The sequence below is a fragment of the Necator americanus genome, chromosome V, assembly GCF_031761385.1.
Source record: "Necator americanus strain Aroian chromosome V, whole genome shotgun sequence".
In the NCBI taxonomy this organism is placed as follows: domain Eukaryota; kingdom Metazoa; phylum Nematoda; class Chromadorea; order Rhabditida; family Ancylostomatidae; genus Necator; species Necator americanus.
Window position 1 is genome coordinate 37,371,964 of NC_087375.1, and position 16,359 is coordinate 37,388,322.

Consider the following 16,359-nt stretch of genomic DNA (forward strand, 5'->3'; position numbering starts at 1 on the left):
ATTGATTGTTTGAAGCGTTCAGAATTAGAATTTATACGCGTTCCCTTAAGCGCTTCCCCGTAAATCTACAATATCACCAACAGTCGGCGTCACAAGTTCAGGCGCCAACTCATTGTTAGCGGAGAATCAGTGGGGCGTCGTTAATACGTGGAGTATTAAAAAAATTCTGAGAACATGTTGAATGTGCCGCAATTCAGGAACACTCAGCAAGCTTAGCAATTGGTTCATACCTACGTACCAATAACGGCAACATGATGAAAACGAGCAAAATTCGACAGGCTGCTGAGGTGATTTAAGGATTTTACGCTCGCGGTTTGAGCTAGGAGCAACGAAATAAATATCATGATATTTGCACTACCTGTACCAATCTCACCGCAGCACTACCAACCACCGACACAATGCAGCATTCACCGAACCCACTCCGCAAAAACTAGCCGTCAACTGGTCTTCCAGTGGCTCTGCTACGTGGTGCTGGTCACTTAAGAACACACCTAAATAGCTGCGCGAGAAAAAGTGAACGATGTAAACAACTGGCACTGGATCGCAATGTGTATGCGTCATTTTTCTTCATTGAGAAGCGCTAGCATTGACCCAGAATAAATACATACGACCTTCGAAACCAGGCGAGATGTTAAATTTGTTTTGAGTTCAACTTTATTCGGCTAGCAATTTATTAAGGGAGAAGAATTCGCGAACCAAAACGGGATTTCAACACTTTCCAAAACATTTACCGTCTGCAGCGCTCACAAAAACTTACGATCTAATCAAGAAAACACTACTCAGTCAGCTCAACTCACTACATCACCCACTTCTGCCAGTTAGCAAAAGGATAGAGGAGACCAAGAAAGAAGTGAGCTTTCATTCTCGAAAGGAAGTTCACTTCTTTCGAATGAAATCGAGTCTAATGAAATTCCGCAAAAGTAGCCGTTGATTTCATTAACATTTACATTAATAAATTGTCAATTTTAAGAAATTTAGGTCCTCTAAAACAAATCCAAATAAGTTGCAAGTAATAGAGCTCTCTTAGAGTATGTACTTTCCAATGTTACAAAGCTAATTTCATCAGCAAAAGAGCGACGGGAAGCATGATTGCGAATAAAATATTATATGAGATTTTCAGAAACTTCGACTTATGAAAATATAGGGAAGATAAACTCTCCTTGATTAAACTGTGAGCAAACTAAAGTCCGTTTTCCATGCATCCCCTAAAAGGACTAACGTGGTTAAATACATTAGTGTCTTGTTTCGAAAATCATTGCTCCGTGAGTGAAGTAATATGCAATTCCTAATTTAGAACATGGACAAAACGCAAATTCTGATCAGCACCATATAACAGGCCATCGTGACTCGCTCCAGCAAATGCAAAGGATTAACGGTGAATTTGAAAACGAGCGCGGCGCAAAGTCGATGTTACGCTCCGTTAACTTGCTATGGATTTCGCAGTACCACGACCACAGCAGGTGAACATAACATCTGTGAAGAAATCAGGATGTGAACTACGTACAACCAACGTCAGCACAAAAAAAACTGATTGTAATAAGCTGCTCAAACCATTTTATGAACGCTTACGTTGCACTTTTGAGGGGAACTTCCGCAATTACGCATTAAATGTCCTCGAATGGTCCTTCGCGTGGTAGTGCCAGTGCATTACATCAGCAGCGATTTCGAAGGGAAGTCGACCAACAGAAATTACCCAAGTTCTGCTAGTACGGCGGAACAGACGATACGTATCTGGTACAATGAAGATGCAAGCTCAACTAGAATTCTTCAACAGATAAGAACTTGGCCGGTTCTCCGAGTTCTTCAGCGGGAGACGGATGAGCAAAGGATTGCGAATTTCGGAAGAGGATCAAACTTGTGCAAAGGCTCCTCAAACAGCGAGGGAAGAGGTATTCCAATTCTCTCAATCGCGACTTCTTTGAAGAGTAACAGTAAGTTGAATGCACAGCATTGGCAGAAAGGCAAGTAGCTTCGGCTTGAGAGGTTTACGTGTCACTTTTTGGGCTCACCTCCAAGCATCTCTGAAGAGGAATAGCCTAAAGAAAAATCTCTAAAACATTCACTCAACGAAAGTTTCCCTGTAACCGATCTACAACTCGACAGCACACTTGAAATTACCAAAATCGCCGTCCAGTGATGCAACAGGAAGAACCAGTACTCGCTACGCAATTCACTTTACAAAAAAGTGGAAAACGTTTGAGAGAACCGCTGCACTCGCATCGCATCGCATCAACAGCACAACATAAAATGCGCATTTCCAGCAATAAAGATTCTAATCGTAATGCGTGAAATAGTAGATTGTAGACTGAATCGGCTGCACGTAAAACTACAAGCCATGTTATCTAGATCACAACGCCATGTTGACAGCGGGACTTCTGAAATCGGATAAAATAAAGCGAAACAGCGTCCGTCATACAATATGTAGGTGAACCTCTCAGTGAGCATTTGTTCTCCATAGCACTGAAAGCAATAAAACCGGTGACAGTTGCCAGCGCCAATGATTAGAATGGTCTTTGAGAGAGAAATGTGGCAGCGAATTTTCTAAAGAACTTTTACGGATATGAATATCAGAGTGGAAAGTAAGAAGAAGAAAAGAACTATTGCTTGTGTAGTATTTCTCTGCTATACTACGCACTGTTTGTAGTTTAGATACAAAACAAATGATTAAATTTGTTTTAATTAATCACTAAAATAACGAATGAAGAGATTGTTTTTAAAAACAGATCGTGTCCAGAGATTCAAATCCCACATAAGGGTCTTTCCTGACTCAAGATACGTTTTAAAAATAGCACGGTGAAGGTAAGTGCAACGAGAACCTTATGTGATAAAAAAAAAAACATGCGAACAAATTTCTCTCAATCGAATAACAGTAACCGAAAAAAAAATTAGGGAGATGGAAGAGAACATTATGTACATTACTTTCCCATGAACCACACCATTGCAAACTCTAACCACAACTAAATGCAGGTGTAATGCAGGTGTGAGGCATGCGCGCGGAATGTACAGAATGCAGTTGGTGTACTACGGATGGAGAAAATGTGCGCCACAAAGCTTGATGAGCCCGACTTCAGTTTCTCTCTCAGGCGGATAGCAATTTTCTGTTTCCATAATATACTTTCAGGATCCAGCCAACGAAATTGGAAGAAAGATGAGACTGAGCTCCTATTGATCATGCACTAATCAGTGACCGTTAATCTAAAATTTGACTTCAAGAAAATATTTGTAAAGTTATTTTTTCCCTCTGACCTTGTATGTCCATATGTTTTTTTTTTCTGTTACCATATTAAAAAGGTGGACGTGGCGTAGTTGGTAAGTGGTTAGGCTGCGATTCGATGGTTCGAAACCGTCCAGGTTGAACAACTTTTCAGTTTTTGTCCATAAACTACACTGATACTAGAATTGTCAGAGAGAATAGAAACGCTAGCTTGACACATCGGTCAGCTTTTGAATTTGGATTGCAGTCGAACGCATTGGCGTATCCCAAGCGCATCGATTAAAACCAGGCAGTTTATCTCAATCATGTTTTGAGAAAGTTTCGTTTTCTTCGAAAAGATGTTCATTTCCAGCAGTGCAACGCCATCTCGCCAGGTAAGCCACTACTGGGTACAAAAACGTGAAATAAACAATAGAATTTTGAAACTTCTCACTGCATTAATTCCCTTCAGAGCACCAGGATATATCTGACTAGTAAAAGTAGAAATAGGAGAGGGGCTGAAACTGGTAAAATAAGATGCAAGATGTGATGTGTGTGTATTGTTATTAACAAGTAAAATTTATTTCCGTTTCAATGGGTAATACTCTATTAAGATATAGGAGAGATTAAGAAATCACGCTGTCTTCAAGTTTTCGTTCTCCTTCTTCTCCACGTTTTCATCTTTCACTAAGTTCATTTACCAAATTTTACTTCTTAATGGGTGCATTGTAAGTCCATCCGATAAGTTTTTATAGATGATTGAATTTACTTCGCAACAGAAAGCAGTTAAATTAAAAACTAAAACGCTGATAAAAAAAATAGAAAAGACCCTCTCGAGACGATTGCTGCGTTTAGTTCATTAGCAAATCAAGACGTGAGAAGAAAGATGAATACCAGACTTAAGAAGTATACCTGCGGCTGGCTTGGGAGAAGAAATATGAGAAGAATATGAACACTGTTATAACCGAGAAAGAATTGTCTGAAGTAACTTCTCAGTAATCACAATAATAGATTTTTTCAGGTGATCAGAGCCTACAAAGATATATATATATATATATATAAACTGGATTAAAAATCCACGGCAAACACAACTCCACAAGAAGAGAGTGGATCCATACTCGAACACACGTTGCCCTCCCCACAAACGCGGTCATTAATGCAAGGTCACGCAAAGATCTGGCACCACGCACGCACGCGCTCACAGTCTGGCCCCGCTGTAAGCACTCAACCCGAGGTCATATTGTTGCGATCGCGATCGAGCCTCTGCGCTCGGCCGATGAACATATTTCACCACGACCATTCCCGATGCGCTCGTCCTTTGTCGCTTCGAGAAGTCGGGGTTGCCACAGAGCTGGCGAGGCGCCAATGCTATCGGAGGTTGGCTGTGTGCCAGCTAAGACTCGGCGCTCGGCTAGTGTCCGTTTGAGCCTTGCGCTAAACATCCGCTTTCGGGGCAGTCTGTGCCTACCGCGAAGTCTTTTTTTCAGTGTTTTGTGGAAACATCTCGTGAATAGTAAAAAACATAGAAAAAGTGATTGCTATAAGTGCGAGATGGGGTCCACCGCACGATGAAATGAATGAAGGATGGTTGAACGTTAGGTAACTGAACATAAGAAGATGATGGAGGTAATGATTAAGAACTGAAAAGAAATATGAACAATCTGCTTGTACATCATAGAAAATTAAGTAGAAAAATGTGTCGAACATAAAAATATTCCGACAAATTTAAATATCATGCGCGTACCCAGTAACTAAAGAAACAGCCCTCCTGCAGATACGCCGAAATAGATCCAAAATGGCTTGAAAGTAATTTCCGTTTACGTAGTCAGATTTCCAATCAAAAAACATGCAAAGACTGCGATTCAATCGCTTTTGGAATTAGTACAAAATGCAAGCGTATGCATCTCGTCATAAGACGGATTGCAAGGAAAGTTCTTGATTTCGAGGTGTACTTAAAGGCATCACTCCACGAATCTGAGGTGGTACGGATTTCAGGTGGAGTATTCGTATACGGGATGGGAGACTACGGAGAGGGGGGTGACTCCGTCCATTTCTTCCTAATTGCCGTAAAAAACGGCCCGAAAGATACGGCTTCAGGCATTCTGGCGCACTATTTTCCACAAGGAGTTAGACTGGAGCGCGCCAGCTTTGTGCGGCGCCGCATCTTTCGGGCCGGTTTCGGTTTTTTACGGCTATTAGGAAGAAATGGACGGAATCACCCCCCTCTCCATAGTCTCGTATCCCGTATACGAATACTCCACCTGAAATCTGCACCACCTCAGATTCGTGGGGTGATGCCTTTAATTGTAATCAATATTCAATTTACTTCATCCTTTCATTTTTATCAATAATAAACTAAGTTTGGTTTCCAATCACTTGCAAAAACTGCTAGCGAAAGATTCTGCCATTGGTTATATGACCAAAAAAAAAAGACCTGTTAGCTTTCTATACTTTCATTAATTCTAGAGTGGTGACATCATCATTCAAAAGTGTCATTGATTCGATAGAAAACCTTCATAGGGATGGACATCCACCCCACCACCTTATTAAAGCGCCTCTACAGAAGAATCAGGAGCAAAAAAAAAGGGTTAGGAAACGATATTATGATTATTCTTTGACTCTTTCCATATGGCTGTCAGTGGCCGCTCACCCAAGTGGTGATATGAAAGGTTAAACCCGTGAGCATTTAAATTCCCCTTGACAAAAATGTGTCGGGCAGGGTTTGGAGCAGTCGCATAGAGGTCCGTTGTAGCCACATGGTCGATGAGTCGAAACCGCCCTAGTGCAAACCAACCCTTTCATCCCTCCGGGCTCGACAAGTTGGTACCAGACTGTGGGTCTGGGAGGATAAAAGCACTGACCTGATCATCGGCTGGTCCCCAGAAGTCATTGCACAGGCCAACACGCGCACAAAACCTCAACGATTACGAATTGCGGTAAAACGCCTTGGCGCATCCTAGGTAGACTGATGCGCCAGTGACTTTATCCTCTTTATCCTTCAAAAATGGGGTCAAACATATGCAGAGAAATGACTGAAATCTTTTTCTGACACATTTTAGGACAATTACAAGATGAAGAGATTTGATGAAGGAGAAACAAAAAAGTACAGCTTCAAGGGTGGAATCGGCAAGGCCTTGGGAAGCAAAAGAACACATTTGCATCATTTGGTCCTGCTTCCCAACCGCCACATGTTATTGGCAGACTTCGCCTGCAAGTTGGCGGCTGTCTTAAATGAGTCCATCCGATAACTTTAATAGCTTAGTTAAGCACTTGTTGCTACGTCGAGGCGGCCGTGCCTCGAAAATATGCAGATCGGAATGTCACCGACCGATTCGACCTTCAAGAAGAGGAGCGATTGTCGCTAAACTGAGAGACAAGTATGTATATGTGCGGTGCAAAACACAGTGGCACGCATGTCGCGACCTTGACAAGTGGTTTCTGCTCCAAGGAAAATAAGACACCTTAGGAAGCCTGAGTCACACCACGTGTCTTCGCGTACCCTGGTACAGAACTACGATTATCACAGCGCATCTGCTCTTTCCAGAAAGACGCCAAAACGTTAAAGTCAAGTCGCAGAAGTTGCTGTTTTATCCACGTTTCCTTTTTGGCAGTGTATAAATGGAGCATAGATCTAACATACTTGCAGGAAAGAAGAAAACAGGAAAGTTTGAGGTGAGGTGTTGACTGACGCTATCGTTGACACCGCCAAACATATCACCTTCGGTCAAAAGTGTCGACAAGAAGTAGGCAAACAATGGCCGGGGTTCACGTGGTCATTGCTGACATAGCGCCAAATTTTGTCTGAGTGACCAGACCAACAATAAGACGCTTCGTTCGGAAAATGCGTTATATTTGTCAGAAACCGGTAAAAACTTAAAGAATGAAAACAACTTCTAATCTAATGGAATGCAAACAGCCAATTGCTCTCTCCAATTGCCATCAAAATAACTTCTGCTAAGAAGAATCGAGCATTAAGGCTTCAGCCATTCACCCCTTTCCAAACATTCGTTATTTAGATTGGTCAGATTTCTCCGCCTCTTCGAGCAACCTACGTTCAAAATAAGACTAATTTTATGCGATAGGATCAAGTGAATATTGAACATATACTCCAGCAATACGAATACTGGATTACTAAGATAAAAAGAGTAATAATAGAGTTACAAAATTGTTGATTTACAAATTCTAGACCAATTCTATGCACCCAACCTCTCTTTGCACACAAATTCTGCAATCCTCCCTCGAGGAGTCGGGGAAAGGAAAGCACCAAAACGCTGAACTAATGCAATAATTATTGAAAATAGAATACTTAAAGAAAAAAATCAAAATTTCCTGAGTTAATAACTGAATGCACAAATGAACTTTCACATGAACGTTTGAGAGAACTTGTCTAAAAAACATAAATAAGTGCAGTTTCAAAACCTTTGCTTCGTCAAATAAGTAGGTGTTCAGGTGTAAATTCAACAGCTCTAATTTTTTAGGTGGCATTTGAATTTCTAAGAAACTGATCCTAATTTGAAAGTCTGGCCTTTGAAGTGCTTTGAGTTTAAAACGTACAACAGAAAAATGTGTACTCGCTGTGCATTTTAAATGAACGGCTGAAAAGCGTTGAAAAGTGAAATGTGTACCTGTCAGTGGGGTCATTTCTACGTTGCTTTACAGCGTGTAAAAACTATGAACCTTACTCCAACTTTTGTAATTGTAAACTGAATATCTTCTAAGAACTTAATGCGATTTTTAAAGGTAAGCCTTTCAGTCAACAAAGTTAATCTGAAACTTTGGCTCTGCCAAAACACAAACAAGCAAGGGAGCAATCAGAACCGAAAAAACAGCAATCAGAATCCATAAACCAATAAAATCGATAGTGCTGATTGAAAAACCAATACTTTCTTACGAAATTTTGAGTGTAATCTGCGGGATTCAGATGCAGTTCTGGTCAAAATTATTACAGATGCATTTCAGAATTAGGAAACGAAAGAATTGTTAATGAAGCTGACCGCTAATTTGTTGCAAAAACATTTACGGTTTACAAATACCTGTTTTTTGGTTACAAAGAGTTCGTTTCCCATCCACGTTGGTCGTCGTAAACTAGACTAGAGAATAAACTAACTGAGCACTAGGAAAAAATGTTTGTGAAGGGTGAAAAGAAAGTATACAGTGGAAACGCCATCAAATCGCTATTAGCGCCAAGTATGTTCGGCTCAATAGGGACACATCTAACTCAAGCTTCACCGCATGAGAAGGTTTTATTTCGCGATTTGAATTGTCGGGAGACAGGAAATATATTCTTCGAAAACGCAGAATGTATTCCGACGTAACTGATATTCAAAATAAAGTTGCAGATTGGAGAAAAAAAAGTAGCAAGAATCTTTGCAAGCTTACAAAATTCGAAGTAATTGAACAAAAGAGGAGGTAATTTCAAAATGCATGAAAAGGAGCGTGCTATGAAAATAAAGAGATCTTTCATACAAAAAGGGTATTTCTTGACATATTATGAAAAACAACCCCTGAAGAAATTTCATAAAACTCATGAAAAATGCCAGCATTATATTGACATACCGTCCGCAGACTCCGTAAGCATCTTCAGCCTCTGGGGGAATCGAGGTGGTCCATAAACGCTTAAGAAATCAAACTGACGCAGCATGAACTTCCAGAAGTTCGTTTCTACAGGTATTCCCTAATACAGCAGTTCAGCTGCTCAAGCAAGGTTTTGTTACCGTAACGAATTCGACGTTCTTATTCTACAGTATAGCAAAGATCAATAATAAATCCACGATTTCAGAGAAGTCTGGCGCTTAATGCTTTGTAAAAACTATGGATCTTGCGATTGCACCGCTAGGACAAAAAGAAGAGCGGGATATCAGTGTGGAGTGTTTGGAAAATGCTAAGGACTGGATCTGCTTATGGAAGGTTTGAAAATCGAAAAAAAAACATCCGTGGAGCGATGCATGCACTCTGTTCAAATGTGGGCTGTGGAATTGGAAGGGTTTGATCAATACATAATTAAGGGCGCAATATCGCGTAGAAAGCGACCAAAACAACGCTGCGAAAAATGGTAGCATACTATTATCTTAGGGGAAGAAAGCACATACAGAAAGGAATCACATCCAGCAAAATCACGATGAAGGACAAATTTGGAGGTAGGCACGCGATACATCTGTGGTTTTGTAATTAAAACGAAGAAACGTATCTGGCTCAATCTCAGTAAGCAGGAAAACCATTTATTCTTCAGGTCTACAGTGTATTCTTTAGTCTTAAAGCTAGTGAAATCTTGAAGATGGCGGAAAACCGTGCAAAAGACGCAGAAGCCTCACCTAATTCGTTACGTGACTTTGATTTCCGAATAAGATACTTTCCTAAAAATTTCTCTTCCCTTAAGTTTGGCGTTGATACACATCAATGTCAGAACGTGATCTGGATCCATGTGGATATCTTTGACAAATGTGCTGAAGAAAGTACCGCATTATTAAAAGAAGGTGAGGGAATTATTCTTAATTCACCATCGACCTTGTTCTTTGAGTAAGATTACACTACGTACAAGCAGTAGAATGGAAAGAGATGATTGAAAGGGACACTTTAACGTGGAAATCGATGGCATCGGTGTCAAATATGTCAACAACCACTCGTAACAGTAATGCAATGCGAATTAAACAATTTTTGAGCACTTTTCACGAAGCATCAGACAGGTTAGGACCGCCAGTCACAACATTTTACAAAAAAAGTTTTCACCAGGGCATCAGAGAGCAATGTTCTAGTTCTAGTGTTCTAGTCACGTAACGCTGGGAAAGAGCAGCGCGCCCACTTTTTCTCATCAAAGACGGATTACTCGCGCCATATCTTCAAAAACGAGGATTTTTCAAAGACTTGTTGTTTTCATGAGTAATATGGAAATTCTAAAAACCAAGAATTTTCAATTGGGTACGAGTAATGATGTTTCCTTAATAATGAAAAAACCGCAACAGAATAATTCGAAAAAAGACTTTGGAAGAAAGCGCACAGATCTTTTCCTTTTATAAATATCCTTTTAAAAAACCAGTAGTAGTATCATAGAAAAAAAAATGAGTAGATAGAAGCAATGTGGAAAATTTTAAAAAAATAGCTTTTTATTGATCTTTTAACAAACAGCGTCATACCACATGACATAATTCATTTGCAGCAATGTAGAAATAAACATAAATAATAGTAATAATACAAATAAACAAATAAAATTTTATGGAGTTACGGCATCGCACAAAGACAACCAAACTCTCCACCCTGCGTTCGCTAAACTGCTACCGATCTTGTTTGCGAGAACACTAGTCACAGCAGCTAGACCTGCTCATCGTTTGGGTCCCACACGCGTTCAGAAATCTCTAGTAGTAAAATACAAGCCCTAATTTTGAGAACAAAGATAACTTTTTAGTAGACTTGGTCAACTACTATCTGACTGACACACTTTTGCCTTCGACGATTGCTATGAAAAAGGTAACACGTTTACATAAAATAATGTTAACGTCCTTTTGATTTAATAATGTTTATGCGCTTTTTTCTTGGCACAATGGAAACCACCTGAAGGGAATTGATTTGAGATATTAAAAAGTGTCGCTGATTCCAACTGTTTACTTACATAGTCGTTGGTCGTTGCGCGTTCGACTACAGGTATGATAATAGCATTCGATATGCCGATTTTCATCGACTTTTTGGAGATTGCTGCTCACTCGTGGGGAATTCGCAATGACATATTTCTTCTTCTTCATAACGCACAGTGAAGGTACACAGTCCGTGTAAAAATATACTAATGAAAGTGCTAGCTTTCAAAAAATTTTGATGGAAGTTCACAGCAATTTTTCAGTTCGCTAATCACTCATATAATGAGCACTGCATAGGTCAATTTCAGTTTGATCGCTTTAGGAGCGTCCACCGTCTAAAGAATAGCGAGAAATCTTGTATTAAGTAATGTGAAGAAAAAGAATGGTTTCTAATCCTACTAAACTACTGCACCGGACCATTAAGGGAAAAAAATTCCTCTGATTGATTACAACCGATCAAACCTGGTTGTACTGTGAGTATCAAATATTTCAAAAAACATCAACCTCGAAATTCTTATTTCACGGTAGCGAAAAGGTATTATCCTACGACTATAGCTATAGAATTACTATAGTCATCTCTTCTACCCCTCATAAATCAGGGTCGTTCAATTCAGCAAAAACGGACATCGGTAATTTTTACGATAGTTATTACTCAAACAGCATTTCATCGTTCATAGTTTCGCTTTATATCTTTTTTTCTTCCTGCAGAGAAATTGCAAATTGTATATGTAATAAGATGAGATACAAGCACTATATCCTTCTATAGCCCAAAAACAAGAACGAAAGTTGAAACAGCGACGAATTTTAGTTAACTCCGAGTGAGCTACACTTAAGACAAATAAAAAAAAACGAACTATCATTCAGCTGTACGACTTCTTTCTATCTTATCGACTACTCACGTACATAATTCGTGAACTGAACGAGGTTTGGGGAAATTTGATGCAGGATCTAGCATAAAAATGAAATAAGAATCGCAAAGTTAAAATCACTAGTACAACTTTATATACGAGTGCAGAATTTTCACAGTCAGAACACAAGTAAGTTTTTTCGCTGGTAAAATCGATAACGATTAGGTACTCTTGCAATTTCATGAACATTCTATATGGAAACTAGTTTGAATGTATGCTGAAGCGGCTGTTTGAGTGGGATCTTTACCCACTTTACGGACGTGTAACTGGCCTATACAATGACTTGAGGGGGCTAACCGATGTGTCAGGTCAGTGTTTTTATCCTCCGACACAAGACTGGTTCCAATTTATCGACCCCGGAGTGATGAAATGCTTGGTGGGCATTAAGGCGGATCCGAACCTCAGATCGATCGTGCAGACAGCGGAACCTCTAACCGACTGCGCTACACCCACCGCAGCCTCATCTAATTATTTTAATCGTTGAACAAAGTTACATGTGAATTATTCGAAGTACAGTGCTAACTAAATGTTTAACTGTGCTGACAGATTTTGCTGGAAGAACAAAGATTTTAGGATTGATTCGCGTCACTGAGACGTCGCTTGCAATGCACCCAAATAGCTTCTTCACAAGCCTTTCTTTTCTTCAACTGCAGACCATGCACACCACTAAGGCATTCTAGGTTATGGCTAGTGCCGCGTGTGGATTTGGGAGCGCCAGAATGGTAACTCACTGAGTGTTACCAGCCTCGTCCAAAATTAAAGGCATCACCCTACGAATCTGGGGTGGTACGGATTTCAAGTGGGTTATGCCTATACGGGGTCATAGATTGTGGGGAAGAGAGGGATTCCATCCACCTCTCTCTGCATCACTCTAAACAGAACCTTGCAACTTGCAAACCTTGCGCATTGCAACAGAAGCGGTCATAAGAAACAGCATTCCGGGGTCGTCCGTTTCCACTGATAATGAATGGGAGAAATGGACAGAATCACCTTCTTCTCCACAATCTACGACCTCGGTGTAGGTACAACCCACCTGAAACACCCCAGATTCGTGGGGTGATGCCCTTAATTCACCAATGGATATAGCTACTTGTTTAACCGTGCATTCGAATTTTTGCATTCATTGTTCCTTCACTATTATTTGGTTGGCTACGCAATAACCAGGTACGGACGAGTGGTGCCGTTGGACAGAAACTAACAACAATGCATGCACGCCTCATTTTGAATATCTGATGCAAAAAGCAGTGTATTTGCAAAAGTAAGGAAGTAAATAGGTAAGTAGGTCAATGAGTAGAAAATAAATTTAGGCTTTTCTTTAGATCCTAACTACTCCTTTTAGATATGCAGAAATCGCAATGCGTTTTTTTAGAAGCGTATTTTCACGTTTTTTTACTTACTGTGCTCTTGACAACCAGAGGATAAAAACAGATTGAAATGCCCCAATTACACCTACACACCAGTAAATTATCGAAGGATAAATAACATCTCACATATGAGACACAACCATGTGACCGAGTGCACAAAAATATCTCGCTGATGTTGGCAATCGGCGATAAGACCACATGCACAACTTCTGCAGCTTGCGTGAGTCTTGGAAGTTTCCGTGTGTTCATTTTCCCTCGAGGAGCTCATAGAACGAGGACGCGACCAATTCAAACCCTCTGACAATAAACATAGATGCGATAGTCGGAGCCGGTGCTCTGACCTCCCTCACTTTTGAACGGTTGTGGAAGGGACGTTTTTCACTTTTAAAGGCATCACCCCATGAATTATGCCTATACGGAGACGTAGATTATGGAGAGAAGGGTGATTCCGTCCATTTCTTCTTAATTGTCGCAAAAAACGGCCCGGAAGATACGACTTCCAGCGTTCCGGCGCGCTATTTCCCAGAACGAGTTCGATTGGAGCGCGTCAGCCTTGTGCATGCATCTTCCGGGCCGTTTTTTTTACGGCGATTAGGAAGAAATGGACGGAATTACCCTCTTCCCCATAATCTGGGACCCCGTATGGAAACTCTCCACCTGAAATCCGCACCACCCCAGATTCGTGGGGTGATGCCTTTAAACGGTTGGCAAAACTAGCCCCTTCACTTTTGGACGGTTGGGCCCCTTCACTTGAGTTGAAAGGACGCCCTTCACTTGAGTTGCACCCCATGAGCTAAACCCCCTTCACCTGAGGAGGGCCCGGCTTCTCCCTATCGCATCTATGACAATATATCAGATATGTGTTCAATTCTGCGCTATTTTATGGTAGTGAACCATTCAAGAATGGTTCATAAAATCACTCAAACTGGAATCAAATTATTTCAAATGTTGTCGCTCGGAATCTTTTGAAGCTTTACAAGTAACCGGATGAAATACAAACAACAGACCAGGGAAATGGTGAGACCATTTTTCGAGTAACGAGTATTAGTAGTAGTATAAGATTGAATATCGAATCTTTCCACTCTCAACCAAATCACTCCGAAGTAACGGGGTATACTACAACAAACCTCGTTGTGTGAATGCGCCACAAATCTTAGAGTTTAAAATCACCTATATATTTATATCTAGCGTCTTTGAGCGGTACCTTACAAAAATCATACCCGACCTCCTACTCCATAATCCACATTCTTGTTTCCACGCCACCCCTCAGATTGAGATTTCAGTATTCGTCGCTCAAAACGTGATTTTCTCCCCCAATTTTTCATCCTTCAGAAGTAAAACTGCAAAAACCTTGGGATTCACATAGCAATTTAGTGGCTACTTGGCACAAAAAATGAATTTGTTTACAAAAGTTTCTAAAGTTGCAAGTGTAACATTTTTCAACGTTTCGAAGTCAATCAAAAGCCATGCCAGAGAATCATTTTATCGCTCACTGCCAATCAACTTTTACAGCCGGTAGGATCGAATTTAGAACGAATTTTCTCTTAAACACGCGTCAGTATTCATCGATTGAAATTTTTTTGAAACGTCAAGATGTCTTTTTTTCTACAGAATAAGGTGCTTGTTCAGTTTAATTAAATTGAATACAGTGGTGAACATTTCTCCACACCTTTCTGAAACCCTCCACTTTTTGCGTCATCTTAGTCGAAGCGTCCCCACAGAGCGAGTAATGCTCACAACAAAGACCCAGGATATCTATAGGGATGTTCACTAGAAACGAGAAGCTTGTAGTCTTATTTTGACTGCAAATTTGGTGGAGCATATTTCCGTCTATCACTATATTGATTGTAGATGATTTAGGAAATTGTTTACTACGAAGCCAATCAGCAGCTCGTTCCGAATAAGACACTGTTGTACTATAATGTACATCAGTTTTTCCTCTCTGACCTGAAATCTGGTATTTTTGGGAGCGAACTGATATTTCATACTGTTGAGAGTTGCGCTGATTTTATGGCACACCGATTTACAAATGAATAAAAATTTCCTCTACTTTTTTTTTTTGGGGGGGGGGGGGCGTCTGCAACCCCTGGTTTCAGCTTTTAACTGACTCAATAATGTGATCAAGCAAATAATTAACTTTGCTGACGACGCACGATTAACGCACGGATGTAAATATATCACAGCTTTCCCTGACCCTATGGTGTTTGTCAAGTTCTAATGAAACAATCTCACTGAGACCTCAAGTGTGTTATCTGAATTGCAAAGAATCACCCACCTCAGAAGACGCTGTGGAGCCGCTAAGAACAAACACTGATAATGAATGCGCTGTCAACTCAATGAGGAAAAAAAGAAGGCAAATGATTCCTTCAATTTCTGCACGTCGAGGACATGGTTGTTTCCTAATATGTTCACGTGAATCTTTTTCGTGCCATGTAACGAGATTGGCCAAGACACAGAAAACGTCGACTAGGAGAACCAGAATCTGGAGAACCGTCCACGAGGTAAAAAAAATACCGAAAAATGTAGTTTTTAAATAAAAGATCACCTCAGAAGTGTCAAGACAAGCGGAAGAAAGGGAAGATGTGAACGAAACCGCTTGAATTAATATGATGTAGCACTTCACTAAAAACAAAAATAGATTTCTACCAAAGAAGTAACGTAGGTGCAAAAAATCCTACTAAATATTGTCATTAATTAAGATGTGCACGCATGCGATGAAAGGAGCCGGTGCCCCGATCCGCTTCACTTTTTACGGTTGGCGAAATCACTCCTTCACTTTTGGACCGTTGGCGAAGGGCTTCTCATCACTTGAGCTGCACCCCATGAGCTGCACTCTCTTCACCTGAAGAGGGGTTCATCTCGCAGAAGTTGCAAACTAAATCTCTCAGCATCTATCCATTGCAACGATTTGTGTTCCGGATAAAATACAGGGCACTTCGTTAGATTGTTCGCTAAAGGGAAAAATCATTGCAAAGAGTTAAAAAGTTGAGTTAAGTTATTAAGAGCCATTAATATTATATTATTACATTATTATTAATACTATCATTATTATGGCGTTAATCAATCCACTTTGGATGCGCCACCGCGTTCATTTCAATACAGAATTACGAGGATATGAGGATTACGAACACGTAATCAGCTTGTACTATGAATTGCGGAGGTTAGCCGATGTATCAGTGGTTTTATCCTCGCAGGCACGGGTACCAATTTATCGACCCATGAGGTACATATGAAAAATTTTGGTTGACTCTAGGGCAGTTTCGAGCTATCGGCCGATTGAAGCTGTAGCAACAACGGAACCTCTCACTGACTGCGCTGCACCGTCCCAC

The 16,359-nt window shown here is 40.5% G+C and overlaps 1 protein-coding gene across 1 annotated transcript; it reads right to left on the minus strand.

Annotated features, from left to right (window-relative positions):
• Positions 1-14,866: 14,866 nt before the first annotated feature.
• On the minus strand, positions 14,867-15,721 carry RB195_016358 (uncharacterized protein; the record flags this gene model as incomplete). Its single annotated transcript, XM_064207481.1, has 4 exons — positions 14,867-14,977; positions 15,306-15,512; positions 15,576-15,652; positions 15,709-15,721. The coding sequence occupies 4 exons, from the start codon at positions 15,719-15,721 to the stop codon at positions 14,867-14,869; spliced, it is 408 nt and encodes a 135-aa protein (XP_064063362.1).
• Between the last annotated feature and the right edge of the window lie 638 nt (positions 15,722-16,359).